The sequence below is a fragment of the Gymnoscopelus microlampas genome, assembly GCF_963454915.1.
Source record: "Gymnoscopelus microlampas genome assembly, chromosome: 9".
Lineage (NCBI taxonomy): Eukaryota > Metazoa > Chordata > Actinopteri > Myctophiformes > Myctophidae > Gymnoscopelus > Gymnoscopelus microlampas.
Genome location: NC_139946.1, coordinates 33,680,199 through 33,700,447, shown reverse-complemented (window position 1 = coordinate 33,700,447; position 20,249 = coordinate 33,680,199). Strand labels below are relative to the sequence as shown.

The following is a 20,249-nucleotide window of genomic DNA, read 5'->3' as shown; positions in this document are numbered from 1 at the left end:
GAGAACGGTGGGTAAAATAAATAATAAATCAAAACAGATGGCACCGAACCACAGGACCCTCTAAAACAGCTTACAGTGGAAAACAGAGGCTTATGGCAGCTTTACGTACTTAGACTCAACTCATCTCCCGGCAGATAGACTAGAGCTGCGTAAATGACTAAGGGCAAACCAGGAAATGTCTGATGCATTATCTTGTCATGCAACAAGGATTCAACTCTGATAAATACAAAAAAGAAACAAATACCAAATCCAACCACTGTGTTATAAAACAGCAGACAGATTCCGGAACTGCCATTCTCATCCCAGTTTTCAGGTCATCACAAGCATAATCTTTCCCTTCAATAGAGTGCTGAAGTGCTAACACCGGGGTAATGTTGAAGCACATTAAAAGGCCTACATAGACTATACCCTTTCAAAGATCTGCTTTTCCTTTGCAAAATGTGTTATGTAAGGTTAGGGCTCATTTATTTTGAATCAGCGATTCAGAGAATGAAAGATGAAGATGTACACAACGTCCCAATGTTATGTTTTTTTCCTCATTTTCAAATCCCATTTAATTTTCTACTTACTCTGCCATGGGGGCTAGAAAGATAGGAAACAAGGAGAGAGTCGCGCAGTAACATGCAGCAAAGGTCCTCCTGGCCCGGGAATCCAACCGGGGCCTCGCTGTCAGGCATCAGAGCCTGTGGTACGAGTGTTAACCACTTGGCCATCGGCGCCACTCACATTAATCATATTTAACTGTAGATGAGAATTGGGTCCAAGTTCCAACAACGATTAACTAGCATGTAGCATGGACAGGTTAAAGCAATAACTGAACCTATCAAACCAATCAGTAGTCATGTCAGTCATGCACAGTACAGGGCTCCAGAATAACCTTTACACTGATAGCACCGACGCTGTACTGTGCTGTAAGACTCAGGGTTGCCTAGCAATGACATCATCAAATCTGAGACCTTTCAGATCTACAAGTTACCTAGGTACAGTGTTTCCGCTAGGATGAAGTTGTAGTAGCGGTGGTGAATGTTTTTTTTAGATTGACAGGTGTCGTGGAGTCACGGTAAATGGTGCATTTGATAAATGGTAAATGCTGCACTGTTGGTCTAATGGACCACCTCCAGGCAAAACACTGCGTATGGGCAATACTGAGGCTTGCATCTTTGTATGCAAGATCATGATTACGATGGTAATAAGTAATGTGATGTCGGTCGCATCGCAGCGAGATCAGGAAAACAGGTTTCACTTGCCCACGATTATTTTTTACTTGCTCCGGACAATCGGGCAACCATTAATGTCGCACCAAGGCACATCAAATGCTATGGCAATCTAGCCTAGAGCTTCTAAGATATCTTTGTTTGAGACTTGAAAAGGGACTTGAAAAGTTGGACAGACAAACCAATATCTCCGGGGCTATCTATACAAGGTCATACTGTACATTCAAAACACCATGGGCAAAGATATCAATGGTCCATAATTTACCTCGTCCTGGAACGCACAGATGTGATGGAAACAAGCTACTAATTTTGGCAGTTTGAATATACCAGTGGCAGTTGATGAGGAGCCACTGTAATGTGTACCTGTGCTAAACCAGGGACTAAGCAGTGGTAAGATAATCATCTTACTTCTCACCCCCAAGGCCATGAAACACTCCCAGACGTTTAGAGGAACACAATGTTCATGACAAAGACCTCTGTAAATCTAACCAGACAAGACACAACTGTCTTTCTTTTCATCATCCTTCAGCACAGAGCTGTAAATAAACATCTGGAGAAATAATTGCGTTACACCAATAATTGCAGGTTACAAATTAGGGGAGATAAGCGTGAATTTTTAGATGATGTCAAAGAAAGGAGTTAAAGTCAGCATAAAGTTGTTTCATGTCAGATATTTCATAGAGGCAAATTGAGAAAGCAGCGAAAGTGGGAACAGAGTTAGACATGTATGCTGTCATGCTCATTTGAGCACGGCTAGAGAGCCCATTTCCACCAATCAGATTGCTTGGTCAGAACTACCTGTTGCAGAATGTAGAATATTGATAAATAATAACATCCCACAGAACTGCTTCTGGATGCATGCATACTGTCTCCTGGTATGGATGAAAGATTAGACGTATTTAAGGATCAGTGTTTACCCTACATGCATTTAACAGTGGCGGCACACCACGCCTGGTTTTTGACCAACACAGCTTGATTTTTATGAAAATTATATATATATATATTATTTTTTTTTCTTTCTTAACATTTTTATCCCACGATTTTGTAACCCTATTTTTAACACCCAGTGCCAATTGTCTATGTAATCCTGGGCACTACCTTCCCTCTGCCAACCTAGGGAGGCCAGGGCCGAGCTCATGCCTCCTTCAATGCACGAGAGCCAAATGACCTTCTTGTCACCTGACAGGGGGGAGTTTCCCTGGTTGGACGTAGTGCGTGGAAGGAACACGTTATTCCAACCAGTTCACGTTATTCCATCAGGCGCCCCGGCAGGCCAGGAGGAGGTAGTGTAGTGACCAGGATTACTGCATGTTTTTGTGAGGGTACCTAACCTAGGAGACACGGGGAGAACATGCAAACTCCACACAGAAAGGCCCTTTCGCCAACCCCACCTAGGGTATGGGTGCTGATGACGCGGAGGAGAGAACACGCCCCCAGCGCCCACAGCGTTCCCTGTGGGAATCGAACCCAGGAGCTTCTAGCTGTTTGGCGACGGCGCTACCGACTGCGCCACCGTGCCCCCGACAAAAATGATATATATTTTTATATGCAACGCGTTGTGAGCTTGTCGGTGTGCGTCGTGCGACGAAGTATGAATTTGGCCGTGTTCTCATGCTCTCCTGTGAGAGGCCGTGTTCTCATGCTCCCTCTAGGGTAACAGCTTTCTATGGGTCACGATGGTTTCAGTAACGTAGGCTCCACCTTTGGCTGGAATGCGTTTGGTTTTGTTTCATTTTTACAGCTATGATTGTATAGCTTTTCTAAGATGATTTCTACGCAGATGTTGTTCATAAAGATGCATGCCATGGACGCATCAACGGTGAGTAACTTAAGTTGAAGCTTGTATTTGCAGAAAGGCGTATCAATTCATATTCCGGGTCAAATCGATAACTTTGCGCTTGCCTGTACATCATCTCAGCATATTAAATCAAGTTGCAACAGATGTATTAGTTTTGTCAAGAGTCCATGCTTTTCCAGTTCTAGTAGTTTCAGTACAAAGGCCCCCTCATTCACATCACTATTTTCAACACAAATGCCTGTTGCTGGGACGCAGCTGACTGCTGAGTTCTTGAGCTAGAGAAAACCTTAGGACACACGACACAGACTTCAGCATAAACATTTGTAGTTAATTTGCGCTACTTTTCTATGTAGTTAAATGTGCAGGTTTCTCAGCTGTTCAATAAGTCTTGTTAATTAGCCCACTTGACGCATCGAAGCAGCAGGCATTTGTTTAAAATATATCCACGCTGGTTATAGCTGGTATGCTTTCCAAACGTAGAGCTTTCCAAACGTAGAGCTACGTGCGCAGTGAATTCCACACTGTACTATCTCCGTCCAAATCACCTGCTACTGTATGCCTACAATGAGGAGCAATGATTCGGGAGTGGGAGGTAATAACGCTAGCTGCAGAATCCGACCCACACTGACTTCATTTGGGAGAAGAAGAAAGCAGTTGGTGGTGCTGTGTCACTGAAACAATGACTGATAGTCAGACATAAAGAAGAACAAGGACTTGAGCTGAACAACAAGGACTTGAGCTGCTGTTCGTGGTTGTAAATAGCCACAGTGACACTGTCAATCTCAGACATTTTCAGAGGCGCGAGAGGGGTGCCCGGCGCCACGGTTACAACTTCATCCTAGGGGAAACACTGCGGATAATCAGCGTATCAAGATTATTGTATTGTAATGATAGTACAATAACTGGATCTTCAACTGTGCTTATTCAGGTAATAGGCGCATTAGATGAGCACAATTAAATTAATTGTACTTATGCATTATAGTAGCAAAACATATTTATACCACTTTGAATGATAAAACTTTTTATCAGCCTTCTTAACACAGTCCTACAATAGGTACTGTGTGGAGCCTGGCTCTTCGTGTCACGCATGGAGCAGCATTTTGCAGAGTGTGCTGGCCCGTGTCCAGGACAGCTGACCCACAGGCCAGAAGGGCTCTTCACTGTCTGACCTGCTGCTGCAGCCTGCGCTACACGTCAGCTGCACTATACCTCTACATGATGACGTGTTTCTGAAACTACAGATTGGAACCCAAAATAGGTCAGATACTCATTTATTGCAAGGGCCCCCGAACACCAACAAAGCCAAGGGAAGCAGGGATTCTAGGGCACAACTCGATTTAATTATTTACACTATTTGTGGATCAAAAGTAAAATAAAAAATACCAAAAAAAAAGAGAGAATGTTCTGCACAATATCACTTCACCCCAGCAGCAGGCAGGCAAGGCTGTTGGTTTCTTGCCAACAAGAAATGACGGGAGGTATTTTCTCAAACTTTGTCACTCTTGACAAGTCCATAAATAAGTTGCCAAATCGATTGATGGAATGATCATTTTACCATCCATCGCTCTGAAGTTCTACCCACCCTATTCTTTAAAGGAGATGACATAGTCAAAAAAATCTGGCATTTGTTGATACAAACAAAATACTTAAAATAGTACAGCCCTGCTCACATCAGGGCCTGTAGTTATAGAATCACTGGGCTGGGCGTGAAAAGAAATGGTCGATGCCATTTCAAGCATCCCTGATTAGTATTCTTACTGAGAGAAAAGCGCTCTAAGCTCATAGGGTACATATATCATTATGTCATTGCAGATTAGATGGCGGATTGTATATTTTAACCTGTGGTGGCCTCCCTGGACTTGCAAGTCATTGGCGCCACACAAAGTCCTTTGCCTGGGATTAAACAGCTCTCCATCTGATGTCAAAAAGGCTAAGTCTGATCTCCACCCCAGCCCAGGGAGATAAGAACTGGTTTAAGAAAATAAACCAACAATGAATGAATGTACAAATGATGAATGAGGAGAGGATGGAAGGCAGAAAAAGGCAGAAAGACAAAAGGTAGCACAACATCAATATCCATTATAAGCCTGCTGTGTCCACAGGGTGGCTGGGACAGATTTGTCCAAACAAGAAGTTAAACATACATCTCTGATGATGAGTAAAAGGATGAATGGATAATTACATAACTACTGTGTTTTACAAAAACACAAGTGGGTGCTTCAGACTCTTCCTGAATTTGAATGCTTGCACAAGTCTCTGGCCTTAAAATCTAATCAGATGACATTTCATTAAAGCTGATTAAAACTGAATGTGTTTCTAGTATGGGTATCTCTGATTTGTGCACTGTTTTGGTTGTTATACAATTCCTAATTCTGGAAAAGAAACTCAAAGAAAAAACAGAATATGCCCCATTGTTCATATCACAGTTGACAATCTGCTGTGATGGGGATATATGATATAACAGATAATTAAAGATTACTAGAGGTTCAGGCCTCACATCTAGAGTTCGGGCCGCTACACGGCCCTCTCACCTACGCTGCACCACCAATCCGACTGATATGCCCATATATGCAGATCTCTGTATGTCAGTCCTTGTCCCTTTAATGCCCATATATGGAGATCCCTAATATCATCAGTATATGCCCAAATATGGGCATGCCCCTTTTGTGCCCATATATGGAGCCGAATGATTTGTTTGCCCCTGATGCCATGACAACACATTGAGGATAGACAACACACTCCATATTTGGGCATAGCTACATTGGGCAAAGCTGCATTGGGAACTCCTTATATGGTTATAGCCGAGTCATGGTGACATGTGCGTGACGTCAGAGGTCCGCCCGTCGACCGGTCCTCCCTTGAGCCAATTTTAATATAGGATAGACTGATCTTTTAAACAAGGGTCCTGGTGCATCCGGCTTGGCTGAGAACACCTGGCCGTTGGATGGGTGGGGAGGGTGGACTCTGCTGCTGCACTAGTGACTCCTATAGGTTCGCCAGTACGCCTGTTCTGTTTTAGTAATGTTCACCCGCAGCTTAAGTGGGAATCAAAAGTGTCTGTTTACCGATAGCATCATGATGGTGCTTACTTTTACAGAGTATGCAACAGTGTGTTGATGCCAATGCCAACATGTTTTAGTCCACCAGAATAAGACCTAGAATAGACCATATCCTTTGTCTGACTTTGGTTAAACATTTAATCTAAAACTGGCTGTGATGTGACATCTCATTTTAGAAACAGTAATTTAAAGTGCCCAGAGACTCCATCTCTACCACCAAGCTGCTAGGATGTGCATTGCCAACTGTATGAATCAAGTGAGTGGAGACTAGAGCGATCAATTGGTGTTGGTGTCTCTTTCCCCCTCCCTGTAGGCAGTCTTTATGACCAGAGGTGTGTATCGTTGTAGGAGGTGTCGAGGGGTGAGTGGTTTGTGTGTGAAAGCAACAGCTGGCCGATGGCCAGTCTTTCTCCTCTTTCACTCTGACTTAAAGCCCCCAGGTGGAACCCTCAGCTGCCCCCAGTTCTATGTGAAAACTACCAGCCGTTGACTTTAAATTATTAGAAAGGATACTCCATCAATATTTTTGATTACACCTAAGATGGCAGCCACAGAATTTACGGGCATTTCCTGGAGATTTTGGATAATTATTGATCCTTTGCATCCCAGATTGGCTGCCATAGAACCTAATCAGTGTGGATGAAACCCAAGATAATTATTAAGAAGGTATAGTTAGTTATCTATGTCATTTTCGCTATCCAGCCATTCCAGCCGGCAGATTCGTCGCACTGTGAGGCAAACTGCAGCTGGGAGTTTGGTGGAATACATTGGAGGCAATGAGACCCAGGTAGACCAGCTTATGAACAAACACTATTTCTGAACGACTGCAACCTTTGTAAAATACTCGGCCCAGGAAAATAAAATACATAACACACACATTGTTTTCTACAGTGTTGCTTTTCGATGTGTATGCGGTATAATTCTATTGAGGCATCTAAAGAGTACGTTTCTGAACGCGCCACAGTATCGTGAGACTGTCGATCATTGACAACCAAATCTTACAATACTGCCGAGCTAGAAACGATACATGGCGCTGTTTAGATGCCTCAATAAAAGTATACAGTGTGCACATCAAAAAACAAGTGGTTGTTAGAAAACAACCTGTGATGTCTTTTTTACATTCCTGAACCGATTAACTGACATGTTTGTTCACCAGCTGGTCCAGCTGGCTCTCATTGACTCCAATGTATTTCACCATTTTGCGCATCAATGGCGCCTGACTGGCCACGTGGACCGAGCATATCTTCTTCCATCATAGCCTTGATGAAACCATGAACCATATCCCCTGCATCCAAATTGATCCAATGTGGCTGTCAAAAACATTAGATATTGCTTTAATACATTATTTGTGAACGCCACACAATACTGATAAGCGATAATTCAAGGTGTCCCAACTACCAACATTGGAAAATAATGGTTTCCAGACACCTCTGATTTGGAAAAGCAGTGCAGGGTTAGGTATGGGAATCTAATAGCAATGTGTGAGTGAGAGATAAACAGAGAAATATCCATGGCATAGTGCCAGAGAACTTTAAGCCCTGGATACATATTACTGATACCAGGGGCTGGAATACAATATTGTGAAAAATAATATGGTGATACTCCTGGTCACTGGCAGCTCCACCCTCACTTGAGCACAAGAGACAAATCGTCTTTGTAAGTCAATAAAGCAATCAGGCACTATGGCTGCAAACATGGTGTGCCCTCTACAAGTGGTTTCTTTAACCTTTGACTCAGACTCCAAAACATCTTGAAGGCATATTTATGTTGAGGTCCTACATATGGAAAGTGGTATATTTTAATGGCTTCTGGCAACAAAGCTCCACATTCAATCTCCTATTTGGTCCGCTATGAAAAAGCTAAATAACTGCTACACTTGTAACTAGTGAGTTGGCTACACATGTAACTAGTCAGTTACCAGCAGCAGGATTTTTTTTATTGTTGAACAGACAGGTCACAATTATTACGTAATCACCTAATCGTGCATAATTGTCAAAACCATTTCCATTTACCTATATGAATTCATCTGTTCAGACAGTTTCAGAAATAGTGGAAATAGCAGCTCTACAAGCTCTCAATGCGCCGCGATGCGACATGTAGATCTGCCATGGCATTTTGTTCACAGAACTCTTATGTAAACACCGTCATGATGCTACCGGTAAACAGACGCTTTTCATTCCCACTCCACTGCGGGAGAATGTTACTGTAAATCTAACAAGGTAGGGAGTTGGCAGTACAAAATAATGCATTCGAAACCAGCATCTATTGCCGCAGGATGCCAAAATGGCAATTTGCAGTAGATTACTGGCTTAATGGTAGAGTAAGTGATACGTTTTTGTTAAATTAACAGAATCAGGGAAAAAAGAACATCTGGAAAGAAAACTCATACAGGATAAACAAATGAAATTGGAAGTAATGACAAAGAAATTAGCAAACAATTTTAACTGGAACACTACAAAATTGAAGCTGATAAATGGGTACTCTCTCCTGATTGGCTGAAATTGGCAACCTATCTGAAAATGTATTTTCTCTTTATTAAAGAGCTGGAGAGATGGGGAGACCCATGTTACTGAACAAACGCTCTATAGGAATGATTACCATTAGCATATAGCACTTTAACCTAACAAAGATACATTGTTTTGATGAAAGAATATCAACCAGACAGTGGGAAGGGTTTTTTATAGAGAGAGCCAGGAATGCACAAAATATTCAAAATGCACTCATTTCAACAGTCATTAGAATCAAATTAATACTCTAACTGACTTGGGAATCATGTTAGAAATGCCATCCTGTTCTCATGGCCTAGAAAGTCACACTTAATTTAGCCTAAATGACATGACTACAGCATCAGCATGACTACAACAAAATCCCAATGGAAAATATGACGAATGGCTTTCCATGAACCAGGAAGTAAGCTTAGTAGAGGCTACAATTACACACTGCTCTCAGTGCTGTACAGGCCCACACCCTGCGCCACACTTAAATCAATGCCTTGTGTGCAAAGTCAAAATTTGCAGTCACATAATTCTACATAAAATACATACATTGTTGCAATAGCTACCTGCAAATCAACATCAGTTAAGCTCTCCCTGGTTGCTTTTATGACTGCTACTAAATCAGTCCACAAGGCTATGGCATGTACGTGTGTGGTACTGCTGATTCATTAGAGGACCGCTTGATGACTAAAGGAGGCTTTTACACGATGTTGACATCCGAGGATTTATTCATTCAGCATACACGCCAGCCAGGGAACCCAGGCAGAGGGACGGAGGAACTTGAATCATCAAAATGCCACTTTAATTCTAGCCAAAACACGCTGATGAAGCTTTTGTGTCTTCACACACTTCTTCTGCGACTGCCCCATGGTGAGCTTCTGTAAGCTGCTGAGCTTGCCTGCAATAAGAGCTGCTTGTTATGCTTCAGTGGGAGGAAGCGAGGAAGAGGAGGATACAGCAACTCAGATTTCCTCCAGTCAGACTGGCACAATTGGCCACGATGCACTAGCCTCTCTTGGATAAGCTGCCTCATTCTCTTGTACCTGTGCATCGTAGCCAGTAGCCACCTCCAGCAGATAAATAGCCTACCAGTTTAACATTATTGCCTGGCATATAAAATGTGAATAATGTCCATTGTACAATTTTGTAATTCAACATATTGGCTCATCCCTAAATACTGTGGGACCTTCCTTATGTTTTTTACCAGGTTGCTTGCAGCCTGGTCTAGGAAGAGAATGATCAACTACTAAACACTTTCTAAACACTTTCTAGCTACCTTTTCATCATTGGCTGTCCTTCAATCCTTTAAGCCAATGGGGAGACTTCCCCGAGACTTCCCCATACTCTGACCGACGGGCGTCCTCCGATGCTATGGGATCATAGCCCAGAACAAAAAAAAAAGTGTCGTCGTCGCCACCAAACAAACTATTGACTTGACTCCTCATACACACACACAGCGTCGCCTCCAACAGCAATTTGTTACTCCGCGAGCGAAAGGGCACAGGACCACGGGTCCATTTGGTTTCGTGCAGGGACGCTGGAGAGAGCAACCTGGTATTAACATGAATGCGTCATCATTTCTTGTTTAATGAGAAACTGGGAAAACCTGGAAACTCTCAACACCGGTGGCAACTTTGTTACTGCAATGGTCCACCACTGCTGAGCCATAAAATGAGAGCACTGCTCTTTAGGTACATGGCCAGCATGAAATGCACAGTGGGCCGATGAGTTCACACTGCTCATGTATATACTTAAGTTATGAGCCGCAAGGTCATTCCGATATCACCCCCTCTCCCTGAGCTGTGGGGAGGCCCTTCAGCAGGAGTCTTCATACAAGTGTGACTCACTTATCACTCTCCTCCCATGTCCTGGAGATATTATGGCCCGCAGTTACAGCTAAGTTGTCGATCACTGTCAAAGGCTGGGCCCAGCCTACCTACCCACCGCCGGTTTATTACTTATTGTTAATACTAGTCTATCGAGCACCATGTTTAACCATATGTCAGTCTGTCAATGAATGACTGGGGATACAAAGGGGACGATACTGAAATACATGCTGAATAGAAGTTCAAGTTTGGCTTGGAGGAAACATCAGTGAAATCAACTCAATAAGCTCTCCAAGACCAGTGACTAGATTGGAAGGGTGCAAGCATGTGTCCTATCTTTATGCCCTGGCAAATACAAGCATGGGGTTAAGAGGGAGCTGATGACCTTGATAAGTTGATATGCCCAAGGTAGAGGGAGAGGGAAAGATAATCACATGGCTAAGCCAAGATATGCAGGGTGCAGGAAATAAAATACGTTTAAAAGTCATGAAAAAATAATTACATTTGAGAGGCTTTTAGAGATTTCCTCATTGAATTCAATGGTTATGTCACCACACTGAAAGGGACTGGGGGGTGAGAACAGCAAAGCACCCAAATCCCTTTAAATGAGTCTGATGGGTGGTGGTTCTTGCAGTGAGATGTGATAGTCAGCAGCCACTGGAAGCTGGTGTTCCTTTAAGGCACTGGGATCTCCCCCACGGGAGTAAAGCCTGCAGTGTACTTACAGAAGCAGCTATCAGACCCTGCCTCCAGCACACAGACGTTTGTCAGTGTGAGAAAGCGCCCAGCTGAACCAAAGACTGAACCACTGTGTGTGTCGACAAGGCCTGCTAACAAAGACGACCTTTCAGCGCTCAGCGGTTTCTTCCCTCTCCCCCTCTCCTTCTCTGGGTCTTTTAGCTGGAACGTGTACTACAGTTCCAGTGCAAGTGACAGAAAGTTGTGCAAAGGACCCACTATACACCTTTGTCCGTCTCCACTATCACATGGTGGAGAAGGGTGACACTGGCATTCACCTTTGTCCCAGGTGCAGGCAGGGCAACGCCCAGAGACCCAGCGATGCAAGCTGGGATGACACGGTCAAAGTCCAAAAGGCGTTCTCACTTCTGTGCACATACAGTATAAAGAAACAGATCTTCTACACAGAGTAATAAATGCTGTTCTCGAAAGCTTGACATTACATGCGGTGTTAGGAGACTATAACAGGAAACTATTAACTTTCCTCCTAATACCTCAGCCTTGTTTCTTGCAATTTGTTTTCTAATCAGAGCTGACTGAAATAATGAAAAGAAATATGACCTTTAACCAGATTGTAAACTTATCACTTATTACCAGTGTACCAATCTTTATAAAGACATTTAAAAGGTTTGATTAAATGTATAAGTTCTTGGCTCTTGGCCATACTACTATATTTGTGAAATAGGTGTAGAGTCTTACATTAATTAATTTAGCTGTTTAGATGCCTCAATAGTTAATTTATTAACCGTGTGCCCTGTTAACACATTTCATATACTTAATGTGTGATCATTATCATCAAATTGCACTGCCACTACAACTACTCCATTGTCCAAATGGTCATTGTAGCCTGCCTAGTATTCTATTCACTTTTGTTACCAAAGTAAATGGCAAACAAAGGGAATACTACTCCTGCCAGGCATGCACCAACAGGTGCTCTCAGAGAACAGGCCTGCTATACGTTTTAGTCCATAAGGAAGAGCTCAGTAACAGCCTTTGACAAAAGAGAGGCCTTACTGGTCAGGCAGTGACATTCACCGGGTTACCCCGGGGAGCTGTGAGATCAGGGACAGACAGAAACATGTGGACAGACAGCTGCACCAGACTGGACGGTCGCCAAGGGATTGACAAGAGGAGCAACACCCAGGCCAGGCCAGGGCTAAGACCTAAACTTGCATTCTTCTCAAAGAATAAGAAAACGGGTCCAGATCGCAAATGGAGCAGTAGAAATTGCATTTACCTAAGAGAGACTGAGTGGGAAGCAAAAAAAAAAGCAGCTAACAACCAAAAAGAGTAAACCCATAATCACATTCACACTGAATTTAGTGAAACTCCAATGCCACTTGGCAGTAATGGTAACTTAACTGACAGCTACTGTCGCCGGGGCACAAATAAATATGCATCTAACTACACAACTAATAGGAATAAAACAGTCTGGACAGTTTGCAATCACGGTTGCAAACTGGCAACAAAAAAAAAAGTATCCTCCAAAACCATGTTGAAGGAGTGAACACCATTAGCACACCTCCTCCTTGCTTCAGGGTTCATTCAGATAAAACACTGGGAGCAAAGAGCCACAAGATCCATGCAGCAATGTTGTGGTCCTAATGCCAGATCCAGATATAGCTGGACGTCACAGGGATAAAAATACCCAAACAGATGGGAGGGCTCACAGGCAGGAGGGAGACAGCGGTGGCAGCAGCACGACTAAAGATTTCTAGAGAAGAGAACTGCAATTACAGCCGTATGCTAACCTCTGCTTTACGTGTGGTTAGCAAAGCCTTCAATGGATGCCTGTTCGGAGATAATGACCTCCCTGGAAGATACAAATGTAAGGATAATCATACACAGACCAGTGAGGCCTGTGGAGGAGATGACGCCAGGCCTCTACTGTATGGCCTGGGGTTCAGCTAGCTGGCACCACCAGCTACAGTACAACTTAACTAGAGACTCGGGCAGAGCTAGTTTACTTCAAGGCGTTGCCCGAGAAGAAGAATAGAATTACAGTCCACGACTGTAACTTTGATTGCATGAAAATGTATGGACATTTTGGACAAATAACTTTGATGGCAGTACGGGTGTCACGATTTTTAACTTCAAAATCAGAAGCCCAGGAATGTCCCAGGAATTTTCTCTCTCCACCCTCTAATACAAGTGTTTCAGACCAAATTAAACTTAGACTTGTTACAGACACACATCCGAAGACAAATAATAGAAGATACAGCATAGCAGCTACTAGTCAACGTTAGCTTACTGGCATCTTGCAATAGTTTGAGATGTCATGGCCATTGCCGGAGATGATAACAGATCTGGAAAATCCTCTGCTTCCCTCAAGTCACCAGTGTGGCAACATTTTGCCTTCCCTGTGAGTTCTAAACTGCAATATGTAAAAAAACATGCTGATACTGATTCTTAGCTATGACTTCATCCACAGTTTTTCTTTCTCGTAGTTTTGCTTTTCAGTGCAAAACATAGCACACAAAAGTGCAACCAGCTGACGACAAAGGTCCGTCTCAATGTTTGTTTTCCTCTGATGTCACATTTGATCACTCAATTTTCAGTGAGATCCCAAGTCCCTGGAATGGACACGCTGAACTTGTTTAGTATAAATACCAAGAGCCAGTGTTGTCCAGCATTTCTTGACTGAATCATTTGCTATGCATTCTTATGACTAAAATATATATATATTTTAAAACATCTTAATGACAGTTATCAAGGCATACAGTAAATCCGGTATAAATTGTTAATAGTCCTCAACTTAGTATAAGTAGTAAGTAGTATAAGTCCTCAACTGTTTAGATGTGTTGTTCTTGTTATAGTTACTCCAATAAATGTTATTATTCCAATAGATGCGAAACTGTTTTTCTTTACAAATGAAGGCTCAATAACATCATGACCTCAAATCCAAACAAATCGTGACACCCCTAGATGCCAATGACTATTAATAACAAACTTGTAACAAAGGCAAGAGAAGTACACTAAACATTAAAGTACAGCAAAAGCTGGTGAACTGCCAGCACTGTGTGTATGATTTTGTGCTATGCAATCTGGAGCCAACGTGAGGTAACAACTCACCTACTGCTACAGAGGTCGAAATATAACGCACTTCCACAGCATCTACATTGTCTGTAGATCACAACCGCTTGCAGATAATAAAAATGAAGTTGATTACAAAATCTTGTGTCAAATCCATGTCCGTTCATTTGTTTATTTCCTAACCCTTTCCGGATTTCAAAATAAGAGCCACTTTGATTAACACCATTGGAAACCAATATTATTATTATTATTCATTCAACACAGGTTTTATTCCTGAAGACTACCGGATCCGGAGTCTACTGGACCGAACTTGATGCCATTTGGAAGAAATTGGCAAAAATAAACAAACTAGAAAAGTGTGCTCCTCTGAGCGCAGGTTTCCACCAGGCCGGGTTGCCAACACAGGGCCCGCAAAATTTAGAATGCAGTCATAGGCATAGCCAATTAGCATGGAATCTGTGGCAAAGATCTGACAGAGACACCTTGATCACATGACCCCAGATATAATGTGTTCCAATTTGTGTGAGTTTTGGACAAAATCTGTAGGAGTAAAAGTACAAAAGCAAAAAGTGTGTTTTGAAGAAAATACAAAATGATACAAAGTCTAGTCTAGCATAAATGGCTGGGGCCTATATATGGAGTTCCATGATACAAGGAAACCTTTGATTGTACAAGAGTTATAAACATAAAGTGTGCTGTTATAGTGCCAGCATGAGGCCGCATGTTCTTCCTTGGCCTACTGTGAGTGTGAGTGCAAAGTTGCATACCGATCGGTCCAACGGTGCCAAAGAGTGAAACTGCTCACAGACAGACACACACACACACACACAGGAGCGAAAACAGTCTCCGGCCTTCGGCCTGGCAGAGACAATAAAAACAGCTCGAATCAAAGAATCTCAGCAGTGATGAGGTGGCAGCCCTAGATTGCACACAAATTCCATTTTGAAATAGGGTGAGCCAACATAATTAGTTCCTTAATTAAATCCAAATGATATTGGCCCAGACAAAAATGTCATTTAATGTTAACAAAATAATTATAATGTATTCATCATTTAAAGACACAGAACTGCGTTCGCTTACTATATAGCACAGGGTGCCTTGTCACCCTATTTAAGAACCACTTAGGTAAACTAAACATGTTGACTGCTCTTTAACGCCAAACACTTCAATATTGAAACGCTGATTTGAAATATTTCTGTCTAGTCTTATTTCCCAGTTTATTATTCCCCTCTCTTTGATAAACACAAGTAGAGCTTGGTTGAGTCATTAACAGTGCATGGGACCAAGCTGAAGACAAGCTAATATTTGCCTATGGGCATGAGAGAGGGGGAGTGCTTTCAATTACTTCCTGTCTCTCTCAGGTCACTGAGTCAGCTACACTAGGATGATATGCTGCTTTGCAGGGAAACTGGACTCAATTCAGTGCATTTAATATAGATTCAATCCTTGGCGGTATTATTGGCCAAAACCAAATTAGCATACAAAACATGAAGTTCAAAGATATACTGTGCCATGTTTTGCAGTTGTGATCTGTAGGATTGATCTTGGGAGTGTCCCAGAACAGGTGCATTGTGAGTGACTGGAATCCTGCATTCATTACACAATAAGATGTTACGATGCCGAGCCTGCAATTTCATGAAGCAGGATGACCTTACCAATTTGATGGCCACATATTCGTTGGTATAGAGGTTCTTTCCCAGCCGCAGCTCTCCAAAATTTCCACAGCCAATCTTTTTCCCAACACGGAAGTTTGGGCCAACCATAAGAACCCCGGAGTTGGTCCCTGAACTCCGGCCCACATGTCCAGTCCTGCTGCCGGCTGCCTTGGACATCTTTTTTCCTTCCTCTGTCTCTCCCTTACCCCCTCTCTTATCAAAATCCATAAGCTTGTGATACCCTGGCCTCTCCACGATTATTCCCCGGCCATGCAAACCATAGAAACTCCAAAACAACGGCCAGAGGACACTTCGGGGAGGGGGAGGGAGACAAGTAACACGAGACAGAGGAGAGGTGCTGCAGTTAAAATGTGCACAGTATCAAAAGACACTTAAGTGGGGTGAAAATGCAGCTAAAGCGCCCGTGTTGTCTATCAGGCAGCCCCGTCGCCGAGTGCTTCCCTTTTGTTTCTTCTCGTCCCTCGTTTAGCAAAGAGGTTCCTTTCTTGTCTGTTTCTCCAACTCCACTCTCAAAGTAGCATATCCCTGCCTGAAGTGGGCAGGCTGTGCTAGGATGCGCCCACGCACACAATGCTAGTCATAGATAAACACTTCAAATCTCAGCTACTGCATCCACGAGGCCGCTTGGCAACGTCCCCCACAGCGCCTCATTCCTTCGGGTCAATCTTTGGTGAGACACTGGACATTCTCCATGTTGCAGGTTCACGGCGAGGGAGGCCAACAACAACGTCGTGACTGCAAGTCCTCCTCAGTTCGATGTCAGATAGATATCTGAAATGTTAAAAGAAAAAAGGTCAAATATACCAATCAGTTACTCGAGTCCTTATACTGTATGTAAAGCATAAGACACCACCCACAACCCATCACTTTTTTTTCAGGAAAAGACTTTCACCATTTCATTTATTTAAGGGTTATGCGCACCAACTGTTTCTTGCCCACTATAATTATGAGATTATGTTCAGAGACCAGTTCAAATTAAATTTAACAAAGCAAATGAAGAGATGGTAAAATATTGGGAAACACACACTGAATCAATTATTATCTGTTCTCACTCACAACTCCTCATGACCTGAGGAGATAGCAAATTTTACAAAAATATAAATCTTCAACCTTTTACTTGGAGATCATATTATGTCTACAGTAGCTGTTCCATACTACAGCTGAAATGGGATCTTGTTCACAGACTAGCACAGGGCAAATTCAATAAAGTAATCAATATGAGCGGAAATATTCCACAGTAGACTTCAGACATGAGCATAAAGGCCTCTTGTAAAATACAGCCTACTTTTGAATGCACCAAACCAGCATCCCAACAGAAAAGGTGATCACCTTTAGAAAAAGGGCTTAAACCAAAAAGCAGGATTTTCACAGAGCTTCAAAACAGTCCACGACATTAGCCTAAGCCAAATACCATTATTCAAGTCCCTCTCTCATGCACAGGACCTCATCATGGTTATATGTCTAGTTTTCAGCAGCAATTTGACTGCTGTGTTAAAAGGACACAAACACATGTTGCCCACACACATGTTTATGTACAACACAGCTCTCCTAGATTTCCTACAAATTGAATAGGGGATGTTTAGTGAAGAGTGCAGTAGGCACTACTGGAAGACAGCTTCCCTTTCCCAAGTAAATACTGATAAATGTTTGTTTTAATTCCTCTCATTATTGCAGTTATGGATACATAAATAGTAGCATATTTGAGGATTTCAATACGGCTACAATTTATTATGATGCCCCAGTCATACATTATATTAAATATGGCTAACAGGAAAACATGTTACATAAAAAGTTTCAAATCGAAAATCATTTTTTAACTGCAACCATTACAATGTGGTGTAATTACACTACCACACAAAACCGATAGTGGAAAATTAACTGTCCAAATTAATATATTGCCCTAGTCACAAATATTTCAGGCTGTCAAATGGGATTAAAATGTGATAACATGTGTGTCCACATAATATGTTATGTCAACAATTCCACAAATCTACCCTGGCCATACTAGAAAGTAATTTTCCGTATTCTTTTCCAACGGAAACTTCAATGTACAGCAACAGCCAGCCAGGTATGAGGTCAATCATTAAATCACTCCCTTTTCCTTGTAGCATATCACGTGTTACAGAACAAGTGAGAGAAAGCTTAGCCTATCTTGTCTGGTCACCAGATAACAAGTACAATGGAAAAGTTATTAAAAGCTCAAAGTAAGCTAATAATGACTAAAATGACAAATTACACTAAGTAATGGTTGTGTACTTAAATTGTCAAACAGACATCAAGAGAATAGTAAGAAATGTATTTTCAAAAAGACGAGTCCAACGGGATTGTTTGTGATTGCTTCTGGGTGAGACATACACTCCTGGAAAATTATTCTCCCAACTAATGGAGTCAGTCAAGATCATTAGATTGCCCTTGTTATGGATTGCTGATGTATGTTACTTAATGTCATGTTCATGCACTCAAGAAAGCCTCAATAAATATTCTTACTCAGAGTAGGACATGAAACTGAGAAGAAACTGACCCAAACCCACAAAAGGTCGAGGTCACAAGCCACAATTCCAGATTGTGGTGTTAGATATTACAATGAACATAACCATATGTGAGTACACATTTATGCTGTGTACATTACACAGATATTATAAACATACACGATAATAACGCCAACTAGTTGCAGTAGGCCTACTAGGATCTAATAAAGCGAATAGTGCCCTGGACATTTAACTAAATTATGCTTCTACTACTAGCTAAGGTTATCTTTTGTTGCAGGATTCTTATTAAAACACAGGCTGCGTTCTCTATAGCTGTAACACGTAATTATGGCATGCATCGTATGACCAGAGGGTGTAAAACTAAAGTGACCGATGGGCTAATGTTAGCCCGGGTCGACTGACTAGGCCATATGCCGTGTTAAGCGATGTAACATTAGCCAACAACTAGCTAGATAATAGACATGATTTGTACGCAATATCATCAATTCATTCATTTCAATGCCATTAAGTTAGTCAACGACTAGGTCCAGTGGGTTGCCGTTGGCCAACCATAGCGTCGCTCTTCTTTGCATTTTGAATGCTTGATAAGACACCCAGGCAGCTAGCCGACGTTCAATTAGCCGTTAGCACTGCAGGAAACCCAGTGCCACTGTAAACACACTAGAATGTGGCTAACATTAGCTCACCAGTAGCGCATATTGAACAAGTTGAGACATGTTCAATGTTCATTGACAGAAGCGTAACGTCTTATAGACAGCCAACACTTCATTATGACAGAAAAACAAACATTTATTTACCACAACAGATAGTGTTAATTATTATTTCACCTGAGAGAGAGGGGGGGCTGCGTTTGTTTCGGACAACTCCTCATTTTTACTAATACTTAAGTGAAGCGAGCGTGTGTCACTCGGCAAAAATGACGTTTTTCCAACTGATAAAAGTGTGGACACCTTGTCGGTTGAAAATGCGCTATTTCTGTCGGCTGACACGCTCGCGCGACGATGTATAATCAGCCCTTAAACAGCTCGTTAGCAGCCATGCTAACGCCAGTGGACGTATGTTAGGTTAGCAGCACTAGCCTGCATATCATATGCGGCGCGAGCGACGTAGCGCCGTCGAAAAGAAGAACTCATACAAAAATGAACTCACATCGACGGAAGAAAGCCATTTCGTACCTTTTTTGTACATGTGAATCATCAAAGTGTCGTCGGCGTCACACGGTTGTTCATTTAATGAGACGCATTTTTTCCCCAGCTTGTATTTTGTCTGCTTGCTTGCTTCCTTCCCTGTGGTTTCGTGCTGTTGTCTCTTCTTCATAAGCCTCCCCTCCTGCCGATAAGCAAAGCATTAGCGTCGCACTCAGACTCGGCTCGGCAGCACAGCCAACACTCTAGTAACGTTACTCCTCCAACGCTGACGAAATGAGCGTGAGCGCATCTCGCTTGAGGAATACGACCCAACACACATCAGGGAGACGTACGTACGTACGCAGTTGCATTGCATGCAGTGGTGGGAAAAGTATTCACAATCACATTTTTACAATACTGCAAATGTCTGCAATGTAGAAATACTCTGCTACAAGTAAACGTCTGGAATTCAAAATGTGCGTGAGTAAAAAACAGAATTCAAATCAAAATCAAATCAAAATGTTCTTAAAGTACCAAAAGTAGAAAGTACTCAACATGCAGAATGTCCCATTTCAAGTTTTCAAATGTTTAAATATCTTTTGAAAATAGCAGATCCTCAGAAGATCGGCTATTGGCCAAATGGCCAAAATGTATATAGGGCTGAAGTGGTTAACATATGTTTTGTAATAATAATCAAAATCTTCAAAGTAACTACTAACTAAAGTTTTCAAATAATTGTAGTGGAGTAAAAGTACAATATTTGCCTCTGAGATGTAGTGGAGTAGAAGTAAAAG

At 42.2% G+C, this 20,249-nt stretch overlaps 1 protein-coding gene across 3 annotated transcripts in view; it reads right to left on the bottom strand.

The window, feature by feature from the left end:
• csnk1g2b (casein kinase 1, gamma 2b) overlaps positions 1 to 19,680 on the bottom strand; it is a 45,275-nt gene extending 25,595 nt beyond the window's left edge. For all 3 annotated transcript variants that reach the window (XM_084067673.1, XM_084067671.1, XM_084067672.1), the window contains exons 1-2: positions 19,504 to 19,680; positions 15,819 to 16,610 (exon numbers count right to left, since the gene is read on the bottom strand). In XM_084067673.1, coding sequence (XP_083923799.1) covers positions 15,819 to 16,046 — 228 coding nt within the window. In that variant the 5' untranslated portion in view covers positions 16,047 to 16,610; positions 19,504 to 19,680. The remainder of the gene's footprint in view (positions 1 to 15,818; positions 16,611 to 19,503) is intronic.
• Between the last annotated feature and the right edge of the window lie 569 nt (positions 19,681 to 20,249).